This window comes from Epinephelus moara, chromosome 5 (assembly GCF_006386435.1).
Source record: "Epinephelus moara isolate mb chromosome 5, YSFRI_EMoa_1.0, whole genome shotgun sequence".
NCBI lineage: Eukaryota > Metazoa > Chordata > Actinopteri > Perciformes > Serranidae > Epinephelus > Epinephelus moara.
In genome coordinates, this window is record NC_065510.1 from 25,986,174 (window position 1) to 25,999,554 (window position 13,381).

Consider the following 13,381-nt stretch of genomic DNA (forward strand, 5'->3'; position numbering starts at 1 on the left):
CAATAATCACAGTTTTGAACTTGATAAAGGACGAGCGTGGGCGAGGGGTTCTTCAGAAGCGGAGTGTTGTGTGGTTCCTGAGAGCGATGTGTTCGGGGTTTGGGTCGGGATATATGAAAACCATGTTTTTTACCGTCTTCTTCCTGTCGTCAGCGCTCCTTATACCACAGCCTCCCAAGCCATAATGCTTGCACTGAGCCGAACCCCAAACATTTCATCTTTATTCTGTTACGTTTTTTACGAGTTTGAGTGTGTGTTGGAGTGTAACACGTGTGCGCACAAGCATGCGTGTATAAATGGCTCTATGCTCAGTTTAGACGCCTGTTCATCCGTCTCTGTTGTTCACTGCTAAGCAAAGCGTGCCATCGTATGTATGTTTGTGTTTTTAGGATGGATTTTGTACAGGGAAACCCTTTTTACTTGTGTGCTGTTGTATGTAGTTCGGCCATGTTTGTGTAATTCAGAACAAATAGTGAAACAGCACTGGAGCAAGTCCCCAGCCACACTGAGCAACGAGGGGGAACAGGAGGAGGCGGTTTAACAAGAGTCATAAAAAAAAATATAAGCTGCAGAGAATAAGTGTGGAACAAGATTACAGGATATTTTGGAGATTCATTCCTGTTCAAACTGAGTGTGATTGAACTTTGAATCATGAAGCCCCACTGTTTGTACCTCGGCCCCAGCCCCAGCAGCCAGGCTGACACACTTTGTACCAAGTGCAAACAGAAATCATCTGTAAGTTTTTTGCTCATGTATAATTTAAAAATTTCTCCTCCCTCCCAGCCAGCCAGCCAGCAGCCTCCCTCACTCTGTCACGCTTGTTTTGAGTCCCATTACAGTGTGTGAATAAATGGTCATTGTTTAACAGTGTGTCTCTGTGGTCTGTTTTAGCACTGAGACAGTGAACACGTCCCTTCGGATCATCCTCTACATCACACTAACTGAATTACAGATGTGCCTTAACACTTTGTAACCGCCTCAGTGACCCTGAACTCAACTGTCTCACTGAACTTTCTGAACCAGGCCTGTGAGCTTTGTTCGGCTCTTTTATTAAAGTAGCTCAAAGGAAGGAAGGACCAAAGCTTTATCAGTTGTTGTCAATTAATTATTATCTATCAGTGTTTCAGTGTCGTGCTCAGTGTGTGATACTTTTCCCTGGATAAAGTTGTGTGTTCGGGGACACTGATAGCAGCAGGTTGAATTATTAAACAATTATGTAAGATATCATTCAGCAGAGGCAAAGAGCATTCACCACACCTTGTAAACTGTCATGTTATCAAGTAAAGGGTTGGTCCACCCCAAATTGTATTTCTCCAGGCTTTGAGATACTTGTCTCTTAGATTTCTGCCTCTACTCGAATACAGTCGAGGTAAACAGAATGTTGCTTTTGGAGCTCAAAGTCAATTATGCTTAAAAATTCAACAGTGTATTTGTGTCTTTCCAGAATCAATCATTAACTTTAGTTGTTCTTCAAAGGGCAGCTGGTTGTGAGACAGAAACACAAAGCCCATATTGCACATACATACTATTTACTGTGTTAAATTATAGAAGAACACGCATGTAATGTCATAAAATATTTATAATTTAGGATTGTTTATGTATTTTGTGTGACCTGATGGTTTAAAATGTAGAATATGTTACGGGCTGAATGAAAATAACATGAGATTTGAGTGGGCTTCATATGTTTTCTTGTATTTTCAGGTACAGACCTTTTCTGTTTCACCACCATATCCAGGTAAATACTTAACACTAAGTGTGGCTTGGTTCTCTGATAACTGATCACTGCAATTATTGACAGTAATGGAATTCATTTGTGCAACTGTAATTAAAGAGGAGATAATGTGATTATATTCATCATACCTCATTATTTTCATTATACCTATTTAAACCTTGTGATACCACCAGTACGCCCAAGTGTGGCATGTTACATTTACCCCCCTGAAACCTTGATGATGTGACATGGATATTTTTGTGGTAATAATTTATATTAGTGTTGAATTGTTTGGACTGATGATTGCTTATAGTCGATCCATAGACACTAAATCAATAAGAATATGGATGGTCAAGTATTTTTTTGAGTTTGGACTTCAGTAAAAAAATGTTCTCAAACTGCAATTACATTTTGCTGATGAAACTTTTACCATGTTTTAGCCTACTTGTAACAGAGTATTTTAGAATTGTATAATTGTTTTTCCTAAAGTAAAACGTTTAAATACTTGCTCCACCCACTGGTTCCCAACGTGAGGATCCGAACCCCACTGGGGGATGCCAGTGCTTCGGGGCGGGGGGGGTGAGGCCTTCTTTCATTTTAAAGGATGTAGGAAAACTTTTAAAATGTGTAACTTAAAAATATATACAGTGTGCCCATTATTAATTTCTCTGAGGAAAACTAAGTGAAATTGTTATTTTTAAGTCTAAGAAACTTGAAAAATCCCACAGGATAAGGGCAGGGTGAAGACCTGAACGTGAGCTATATTCACCAAGCCCTTACTCTGCTAAACAACCTCATCCTGCATTAAGAGTACACAATTAAAATAACTAAAGACCTGACAGAATAATGGCCAAGTGTCGGGGAGAAGAAAACATGCATTGGTTTTGATTCTGTAGTTGCATACAAGCCACTTCAGTGGACCCAATGCATCATGACATACACTGCCACCCACTGGCCAGGTGTTGTAAGTGCAACGCCAATCTCTCAAAACCAATATGGCCGACAGAATGCGACAAATCTGCAACTCAGGAATGTAATAATAAAAATAATAACAGAGTTACAAAGTGCTTTACATGTCAATAATTACACCAGACACGACATGAAAACAACAACTTTTAAAAGAACTGATAAAAACACTTCAGTATATAAAAACTGAGGAAATAAAAGACAGTCTAAATGAACTTAAAGCTCAAGTAAAATCAGGAAAGGCTCTACGATAAAAGTATGTCTTACGAAGGGACGTAAAAGACATCACTGACTCGACTGACCTGATTTCCTTGGGCAGACTGTTCCAGAGCCTCTGTCCCCTTTAGTTTTCAGCTGGGCCTCTGGAACAGACAGAAGACCTCTGCCCCAGGCCCTCGAAGTACATCCTGGTATGCATGGGTGCAGATCTGATGACAAGTTTGGGGGGGACACAATCAGTTGTGATTGTTTCTTTAGATTAATTGCACAATCATGCCCACAGAGCGCTTGAGATTGCCAACATATTTCACGATTTCATAGAGGCTCACCACCATCACCAAGTCATTCAAAAAGCACTACACTCTTAAACAGCCAATAGTACATGGAGCCAGCCATCACCCTCCTTTTCACTGCTTCGCTGTTAGTTAATGCTACTTATAGTTTCAGGGTCTCAGGCATGTTATGTCCACTGTTCTCATCTCTCGCCTCTCACAGATTCCCAGTCCCCCTCATCATCTTCCCTTTCTCCCAGTATATGGGACTACTGTATACATCTGCTGTTGCCTAATGGTACAATTATTGAAAATTTGCATTAACCCTTCTTTCATTCATTCATTTTCCACGAGGACTCTATCAACCAACTTATTACTTGTAATATTACAGGGGCCACGGTCTTCTTACTTACACAATGGCGTTTTGCCCCAAGAAAAAAATCCTGATGTCCTGTAGCTGTTTCCTTCTCTTTGCCATGCTTTCTGCCATGCTCTGTCATACTCTGACCTGGCTCACACACAAACAGGACACCAGTTAATGAAACAATATACTTTAGCTAACCTAATCTCACAGTAATATAGCTAATATAAACGAACACCTGATCAATTAAAGTTACATTAAGTAACATTACCTAGCAGGCTAAGTAACTAGCTAACGTTAGCTGCAATGGATATGGATCTGGCTAGGGATAAGTTACTTCATTTGAGGCGGCAAACAGAATCTGATTACGTTTTTAAATCTTTTATGGGCACACTTTCCTTTTTTGAGGAAGTTTTAATCAAAATAACTCTAGAATTACTCTTAGAAAGGCATTTGTTTACTGACTACTGCTGCTCAGTCGCTGAGAGAAAGTGGAGAGAGTTCAGCTTTTTTTGTTTGTTTTTTTAAGTTACTCGCTCACAGTTGCATTGCAGCAGAGCAGGCCGGGAGGGAGGCCTATAGTAGACTAGAGATGGAATGTGGAAAATATATTTATAAAAATATTTGTTCCATAATTTTCATTTATTTTAGAATTGGGAATGTGGAGTCGGAAAATACATTTGTTCAATTTCAATCATTTAGACTATTTAGAATTGGGGGGGGACAATTTGTGTTTTTCAGAAATTGGGTGGACATGTCCCCCCCGTCCCCCTCGGGATCTGCACCCATGCCGGCATGTACAGTACAAAGAGGTCGGAGACATAGCTGGGAGGGAGACCATGAAGAGCCTTAAAAGTAATCAGTAAAATCTTAAAATCTATTTTAAAACATACTCTTCCATATCCTTCTATAATATGAGACCATTGTTGGTAAATTAAATTTGGTATCATAAAGTAACATCTAAGGAGCATACAATTGTTAAAATTTTCAAGTATTTATCTTATTTTGGGAGGAAATTTCCATTATCCATCTGTCCACTGAATCTGAATTCATGCATCGCTGGTTATATTTGAACTAGAAATAATACTATTACTGCAACTTTGTTGTTTGAGAAAATACTTAATCTGCAGTGACTTTTGTGCTGTAAATGAATTGGTTTATGTTATTACAGGGCAACTTGAAGTCTATGTTACAAAAATAATATTTTGAAAACATTTTTGTATTTCTGTAGAAAATGTTCATTGAAACAAATACACAGTTCAATAGGAGGAGATGTGTGTGGGGGCCCTAAAGAGTCAAGAGCTATGAGCTTAACCAGGGAGGGAGGGAGGGGGACAGGAGCTGAAAGTAGTCCACCTGATTAGACATGTAGAAAAAATGAAATTCGAATATATTTTCAGGCCTTAAGAGGAATAAAAACACTTGAGAAAATATCTTGACTGAGGTATTCATAATTCATGCATGAAAGGGTTAAGTAGTGCTTAAGTAGAATTTAATACTTCTGTACTTTACCTTAATAAAATGTCAAGTGCAGGAATTTTACTTTTAATAGCGTATATTAAAATAATATTGTGACATTGCTTCTTTCATCTTATAAAAGGATCGTTTGTCCATCACTGCACATGCGTAGTGTGACTCCCTGCCAGCAGGGGGCGCTGGGGGCTGGTGAGACAGACCCCGGGGAACTGTTGTAGTGTCCGGAAGAAGGACTGTCGGCATGGCGGATATATTTTTCACTTCATGCTTTGCTTTTCTGTGTCTCTATATAATACCTTAGCATTAATAATCGCCTTTTATAACCGTGGCGCTGCAGTGAGCTGCATTTTCAGCCATTACCGGCTGTGTGCACACGGCACAGCTGTGAGCCGGAGCAGCCGTTACACCGCTGTCTGTCTGTCCGTCCGTCTGTCTGCACACGTCGTGACTTGTGACCCAGTTTGGTTTGGTGAGTTTTCGTCTCCTCCTCCCCGATTATTGCTTAATACTCATGTCAGTGCTGCTTCTGTGTCCGATGGCTGTGTGTAGTATCGATACACATCCACGCACTGTCCCGGTTGACGTTGTAGCAGATTGCACAGCTGCGTGTAAAAAAAAAACACGGAGCCGTTTAAATGGTGAAACACGACCGTTAGAAACCGTTGGCTCACAGACGCAGGGTTGTGTTTAGCTGGTGGTCACACAGTGTTTACTGTGACGTTACAGCAGTTTATGGTAGTTTTCTTTAAGTTTGCAGTGACGGGGCTAGAAACACAAGACACCCGCTGTGAGACAATAAACATCTGTAATCCCTGACTAGCTGAGGCCCCCTGACCCCCCGCCCTCTCCTACATGGGCGGATTATGAGACAGTGGGCCCCTGGGCACAGACATGCAGAAGGCCCCACTAACTCTCCTAAATATGAGCAAAAATAATACAGACTTTGTATTTGTTTAGCCATTTTGTTTCTGTTTTGTGTTTCTCTGTAGTTGTTACACAGCTCTCTGTGGTTTTGTGTCTCTGTAGAGTTTTGTGTGTGTGTCTGGTTGTTCTGCCTCTTTTTGTGTTGGTGGCTGTTTTGCATGTCATTGTAGTTGCATTCTATCATTTCAAGGTCATTTTTAGCCTCTTTGTGGTCACTTTGTGCCTCTTTAGTTTTTTAATCTCTTTGCAGTTGCTTTGCATCTCTTTGAAATTATTTTTGCATCTCTTTGTAATCATTTTGTATCTCTTTGTGGTTTTGTCTTCTTTTGCTAGTTGTGGTGCATCTCTTTGTCTCTTTGCAGCTGTCTTGCATTTCTTTGTCGTCATTTTGCATCTCTTTGTGTTTCTTGTTAATCATGTTGCATCTCTTTGTAGTCATTTTGTATCTCTTTGTGGTTGTTTTCCACTTTTTGCTTGTTGTGCATCTACGTGTCTCTTTGCAGCTGTCTTGCATTTCTTTGTCGTTATTTTGCATCTCTTTGTAATCATTTTGTGTCTTTGTGGTTGTTTTGTCCCCTTTTGCTAGTTGTGAGGCATCTCTTTGTCTCTGCAGCAGGCTTGCATGTCTTTATCATCATTTTGTGTCTTTAGTCATTTTGAATCTCTTTGTAGTTGCTTTGCTTCTCTTTGTAATCATTTTGCATCTCTTTGTAGTCGTTTTGTGTCTCTTTGTGGTTGTTTTGCCCCTTTTTGCTTGTTGTTGTGCATCTATTTGTCTCTTTGCGGCTCCTTTTGCATTTCTTTGTTGTCATTTTGTGTCTCTTTAGTCGTTTTGCATCTCTTTGTCATCATTTTGTGTCTTTGTGGTTGTTTTGTCCCCTTTTGCTAGTTGTGGTGCATCTCTCCGTCTCTTTGCAGCTGTCTTGCATTTCTTTGTCGTTATTTTGTGTCTTTTTAGCCATTTTGAATCTCTTTGTAGTTGCTTTGCATCCTTTTGTAATCATTTTGCATCTCCTTATGGTTGTTTTCCCTTTTTGCTAGTTGTTGTGCATCTCTTTGTCTCTTTGCAGCTGTCTTGCATTTCTGTGTCATCATTTTGTGTCTTTTTGTGGGCATTTTGAATCTCTTTGTAGTTGCCTTGCTGCTCTTTGTAGTCGTTTTGTGTCTCTTTGTGGTTGTTTAGCCCTTTTAGCTTGTTGTTGTGCATCTATCTGTCTCTTTGCAGCTGTCTTGATTTCTTTGTCATTATTTTGTAAATCTTTGTCGGCATTTTGGCCATGTTGAGTCTCTTCCTAGTCAGCATGTTAATTTGAGGGACAATTTGGAGATGACAGCCATGGGGGGCACTTACACTTTGGGCCCACTAATCTATCTTTATAGCATCAACCAGTAAATCTCTCAAAAATGAGTAGCAGTATTTGTTAAGTATTTGCCCTCGGTCAACAATGTGGCTTTATGGGGTAAGGTCCTTATGACACAAACACACCAACTGACAAATAGGCTAAGCCGTGGTGGAAAGGAGCTAAGCACATTTACTCAAGCACTGTACTTAAGTACAATTTTAAGGTACTTGTAATTTATGTGAGTATTCCTAGTTTTGTACTCCACTACAGGGGAAATATTGTGTTTTTGTTTGACGGCTTTAGTTACGTTGCAGATTCAGATTATTAATACAAAATGTAATCAACTAATAAATGATGATGTATTGATTAAACCACTCAGCAGTATACAGAGTAATAAGAATTTGCTCAGCCTTTTCAAGTTGCAACATTAAAGTGATGAACACATTAATGCATCAGTAATTATAATCCAATAATATATATTCTGCATAAAGTAATTTTACTCTCTCATTGAATGAAGGACTTTTACTTTATGTACTAGTATTTCTCCTCTCTGGTATCACTACTTTCACTTAAGTAATTTATCTGAGTACGTCCTTAGTCTTAGGTGATTGCAGCTGGTTTCCATGAAGATGTTGAATGCAGGTTTGGATGACATGAATTAGACAGTGGTGTAAGAAGTATTCTTAAAATGTGCTTATGTCAAAGTAGTAAATACTCCATTGCAAGTCAAGACCTACATCCAAAATTTCACTTAATATTATTAAATCATTATTATTCATGTATTATTATATAAGCAGTACATTAATCTTGTCTTTGGTGAATGTGGAGCAGATTTCAACTACTTCTGTACTTTTGGTGGTGTAATCTGTAACAACTGATCATGTTTTATAAACTGATCATATATTACAGGTAAAATCTTAATTTGCAAAGTAACTACAGCTCTTCAATAAATAGGCTTAAGTGATTAGTACAGTAATTATCTCTGTAATGTAGAGTGGAAAAATTATAAAGTAGAATTAAATCGAAATACTGTAAAAGTACAAGTACCTCAAAATTATACTTAAGTGCTTCAGTAAATGTACTTGGTCACTTTAAACCAGGGGAATTAGAAATGCAGAGTGGCAGAGTGATTTTATTCATTAAAAAATGTTTTCTTCTTGTCTGAGACCGAGGAGCTTTGTTATTGGTAATGCAGTCAATATTAATGGTGTCGGACAGATAAAGTCAGTGAGCTGAAGTGGAGTTTATAACAGTCTCCATAGATAGGTTGCATTTTGTGATCTGATACAATATTGGGAGACACAGGGAAGCTGAAACAATAAGTCAACTAATTGATGAGTCGATTATAATTATTCCGCAACTATTTGAATGTTAGATTATTGGTTAAAGACACACTTCATGCAATTATGCAAACATTCGAGTTTCAGTCTCCCAACTGAGACATTTGCTGCTTTGTCTTAGTTAATAGAGAACTGAATATATGTCAGGTTTTGACTGTTTGTTGGACGAAATAAGCTATTTAAAAATGTCAGGTCAGGCTTTAGACGCTTGTGATAATTTTTTCCACTATTTTTTGAAGGAATTAGTAATGAAAGTAAGTAGCAGTTGCAGACATCCGAGTGTTTCACATACAATAACCCATGTGGAAATGAAGGGAATTCCTACTGTTTTCTGTTAACCAAATTAAATGGAGGTATGAAAAAGTAATAGAAGAGATAATAACATTGATAAGGACAAATCTATAGCACAAATGTTGTGTCAGACTGCACCATTCCTAGCTGGATGAACTGAATGTATATTTGCAACAAAATGAAATTGGATACAGAGAAAGTAAACTAGAAACTAACTTGTGTTTGTTGCTTTCACAGACGGACCTGGGGAGGATACAACATTGGGAGCCTGAGCACGGACCAGTGACTCTTACTTAAGTCAAAGAAGAAATCAAATTTGCCTCAGTGAAAAAAACACACCAAACACTAACAATGGATGAAGTAACTGCAGATGTAGATGAGGAGGTGACGAAACAGGACTACTCCTCAGAACCACTCCCAGAGCCACTCCTGATAATCCTGTCCCCACCTCCACCTTTCTTACCTGTCCCTGGTGAACCGACCATGATTTGGCACAAGTGGCTCAAAGCTTTTGAACACTACGTTGAAGCACTCGGTGAAAGCGACCTCGTCGACTCCACTAAGTGTATGCTCCTACAGAACTGCCTCGGCCCAGAGGGCCAGCGTATCTTCACAGCACTGATCCAGAGTGAAACCACATACGCATCAGCAATCTCAGCTCTGACGGTCTACTTCAACTCTAATCAAAGCTCTCAGATGTACCGCCTTAAATTTCATCAGAGGGCTCAGATGCCTGGAGAGACTGTCGATCTGTTTGTGTCTGCCTTAGATGAGCTGCTTAGGCTTTGCAGCTATGGAAACTTTCAAGAAAAACTTATCCTGGATCAGCTGATTGAGAAAACCAACTGCCCACAACTCAAAGAGAGGCTGCTGATGGAGAGGGAAACTCTAACCTTGGATAAGGCGTTGGCTATCGGTAAAGAAGTGGAATCTGCTTTAAATGAATCTGAGGTGTTTGGTTTTCATGAGGTCAGTGTGGACATTGGAGACGATTTAGACCTTCCTGTTCAAACCAAGCGCAAAAGACGACGGCCTCGGCGTGGGGGGGAAAGGCCAAAAAACAAACCAAAACCACGCGTGACTAAAACCCCAACAAAATCACCTCAATGCAAAGATAATTACTATTACAGCAACGACAAGCTTTATTATAGTGAAAATGAAGATAAGTCTCAGAGCGTTGATGAGACTAATCTGGCTTCTGATGAAGCCAGCGATAAAGCAGGAAATGATAAAAGAGAGTTGTCATCATCATCACCACAGAAGATAGAAGAGAAAGGCCCCAACAAAGCTAGTGATAGTGCAGATGATGATGAAGACTTTCTCTTTTCCTCGTCCAATGTAAAAGGCCCCTACTGTCCCATCTGTGTTGACAAGCGCTTCAGAGATGCAAACAAGCTCGGCAGACACATGAGGACGCACACAAAGGAGAAACCGTTCACCTGCCCGGTCTGTGCCATGACATTCAGCCAGTCCTACCACATGACGCGACACATGAGGAACCAGCACGGTGCAGGCCAGTTTGTTTGCTCCACTTGTGGGAAAAGTCAAGGTAGCTTAGCAGAGCTGCAAAGTCACAAGAGGACGCATGTGTTGAAAGTTCTGTCATGTCCTGAGTGTCAAGAAAAATTTACTAACAAGGATGTGTTTATTTGTCATGTCATGTCACATGGCACAGACCTGTCCCTCCTGCCCACCCTGACAGAGGGACAAACTTCCCAGCAGAGCGATGACGAGAAAAATCAAGAACTAGTCAAGCTATGTGACAAAGATAATGATAATGTTGCTGAAAATGAAGCAGACACTGATAATGGTGGTTCTCAGGGAAAAGAATCTTTAGTTACTGTCAAGATTGAAGATAAGACCGCTGATGAAGCCACATCTCAAGACGGAGACAGTCAGAAAGAAAAAGTCGGCAAAAAAAGAACAAAAGGCCATTTCTGTCCCATCTGTGTCGGCAGGCGTTTCAGGGGGCCAAACAAACTCGCCAGACACATGAGGACACACACAAAGGAGAAACCATTCAGCTGCCCGGTCTGCGCGATGACTTTCAGCCAGAACTACCACATGACCCGACACATGAGGAACCAGCACGACTTGGGCCAATACATCTGCTCTAAATGTGGGAAAAGTTTAGGGTCCTGGCTGGAACTGAAAGCACACAAGAAGACTCATGCAGTTGAAGGCCTGACATGTCTTGCATGTGATAAACAGTTCAAGGAGAAGTCTGCACTTGTAAGTCATCTTAAATTACACAAGAAGGTCCAATCCAACCCTCAAAGCCTCATCTGCGGCGATTGCGGCAAAGTATTTGGTCGAATGTATCATTTGAAAAGGCATATAGTGACCCATCGCAAAGCAACAAACGGAGAGTGTTACACATGCCCTGATTGTCAGAGGAATTTTGCCTTCCCAGAAGACCTCAACAAACACTTGGAGATTCATGTGAAAGAAAACAATGGGACTTGTTCGAAATGTGATGAAACCTTCAGCAGCCCAGAAGAACTTGAGAAGCACATGGAGGTTCATAACAAGACTTACGCCTGCAGCATCTGTGGGAAGAAGTTTAAGGTTGAGTATGCGCTGAAGAAGCATGAACAGGGCCACCAAGATGAACAGTATTATTGTTCGTTGTGCCGCAAACACTTCATGAAGCTGTCTCACTACAAAAGGCACGTAATGGTCCACAACAGACGTGAAGCAAGATGTCCACACTGCGACAGCGTCTTTCTAAAGTTAACAGCTTTAAAATATCACCTGCGGACTCATACAGAAGAAAGACCGTACCAGTGCACCTGTTGTATCGAAACCTTTGAAGAGAAGGAAGATCTAGAACAACACTGCCTCAAACACAGGAAATTCAAGAGGGAGAGGCCATACTCGTGCACACGGTGTGATGCTGCTTTTTCTGCACTAATTGAGCTGACAGACCACATGAGCTCACACGAGGGAGAGCAGCCACTGAACTGCCCTGTCTGCGGCAGGACTTTCCTGAACAAGACCAAGCTGGAGAAGCACCTGAGCATCCACACGGGGGAGAGACCTCACCTCTGCTCCATCTGCGGCAACGGCTTCCCCTCGGCTGCCAGCCTCAAGTTACACGTTCACATCCACACCGGAGAGAAACCTTTCCAATGTTCGCAGTGCAGCAAGAGCTTCAGATCATCCAGCGGGCTGCGACTGCACAGCAGGCAGCACATGGAGGTGCGGCCCAGCTACGAGTGTCCCGAGTGCGGCAGGACTTACGGTCGGATGACAGAGCTGAAGATGCACCAACGCTATCACACGGGGGATAAACCCTATGCGTGCACGTGCTGCAGCAAACGCTTTATTAGCAAAGATAAACTGAACGTTCACATGAGGATACACACAGGGGAGAGGCCGTACTGCTGCCCCCACTGTGGACAGACATTTACACAGACTGGAGACAGAAACAGACACATCACAAAATACCACTACTTAGATACTGTAGAAACAGAACTCCTGTGATGCTTAGGTTGTTGCTTTTGAATGATCGTGCCAGTGGTTTTGCATGTTTGTAGGGGTTGGTAGCAGTAAGGATTTTTGTTATATTATTTGAGAAATAATAAGAAAGCAAAATGTGTTGAAAGCTAACTTAATCCCTGTTTCCACCAAAAACATTCGGTATGGTACCCTTGGAACCAAAAGTAACCCTTCAGATCACTGACTTTTCCACAGCAAACAATACCCTTAAATGTTGGTGGAGTTGTTGTCACTCACTGCTCCGTCAACCACCTGCTGTGTTTCCTTGACACTCTTAACACAGAGGGAAGTCTGCACCTCTTTTATCGTCCACAGAACGAGGTTGCAGGCCAACATTTTTAGAACAATACAAAACAGGCTGCAGTGAGAGTCTGTCTCCATGGGATATTTTAAAAATAGCAGGTTTGTGCATTTAGTCCTTCGAAGACAAGCTCAGGGGTTTAGTGTTACTGGAGCCCACAGGAACAACGCAGCACTTGGTTTTTTTTTTTCTTTCAGTGAATATAGGGATATATGCAGTTCACATGATCCGGTCGAAATTAATATACATAAACGCTTGAAGATCCACCCATTACCAAGAGTGTGTGCCATCCAAGAGAGACAATAAAAACTAAAGTAATGGTCAAATGTGTCAGTAAAATTTAAGGTGTTGATTGAATCAACTCATGCATTGAGTAACATTACAAGTTAACGTTCCACCTTAAAAGTTGCCGGCAGCATTACAAGTTAACGTTCCACCTTAAAAGTTGCCGGCAGTCGGCCCAGTGAATAAAGTTATTTTTTTCTCTAACTCCAGCTGCTGCAAGAGGCAGCAAAACATCCTTTCATTTTATAGTTATAGGAATAAAACTCTCCACAGTATGAACAGTGGTTACATGAGCCTCAAAACCAGCCACAACTCAGCCCTGAGCAGAGTGACTGTCCTCTATTGACCAATCAACAGACTGCAGTGTTCACAGCTCCACCTTTTAGTACCA

General features: G+C 40.9%; 1 protein-coding gene across 1 annotated transcript; it reads left to right on the forward strand.

Annotated features, from left to right (window-relative positions):
• Positions 1-5,212: 5,212 nt before the first annotated feature.
• LOC126390650 (zinc finger protein 665-like) lies at positions 5,213-12,397 on the forward strand. Its single transcript, XM_050045046.1, has 2 exons — positions 5,213-5,474; positions 9,141-12,397. Exon 2 carries the CDS (start codon positions 9,255-9,257, stop codon positions 12,387-12,389), a length of 3,135 nt encoding a protein of 1,044 aa, XP_049901003.1. The 5' UTR covers positions 5,213-5,474; positions 9,141-9,254; the 3' UTR covers positions 12,390-12,397.
• Positions 12,398-13,381: the final 984 nt, after the last annotated feature.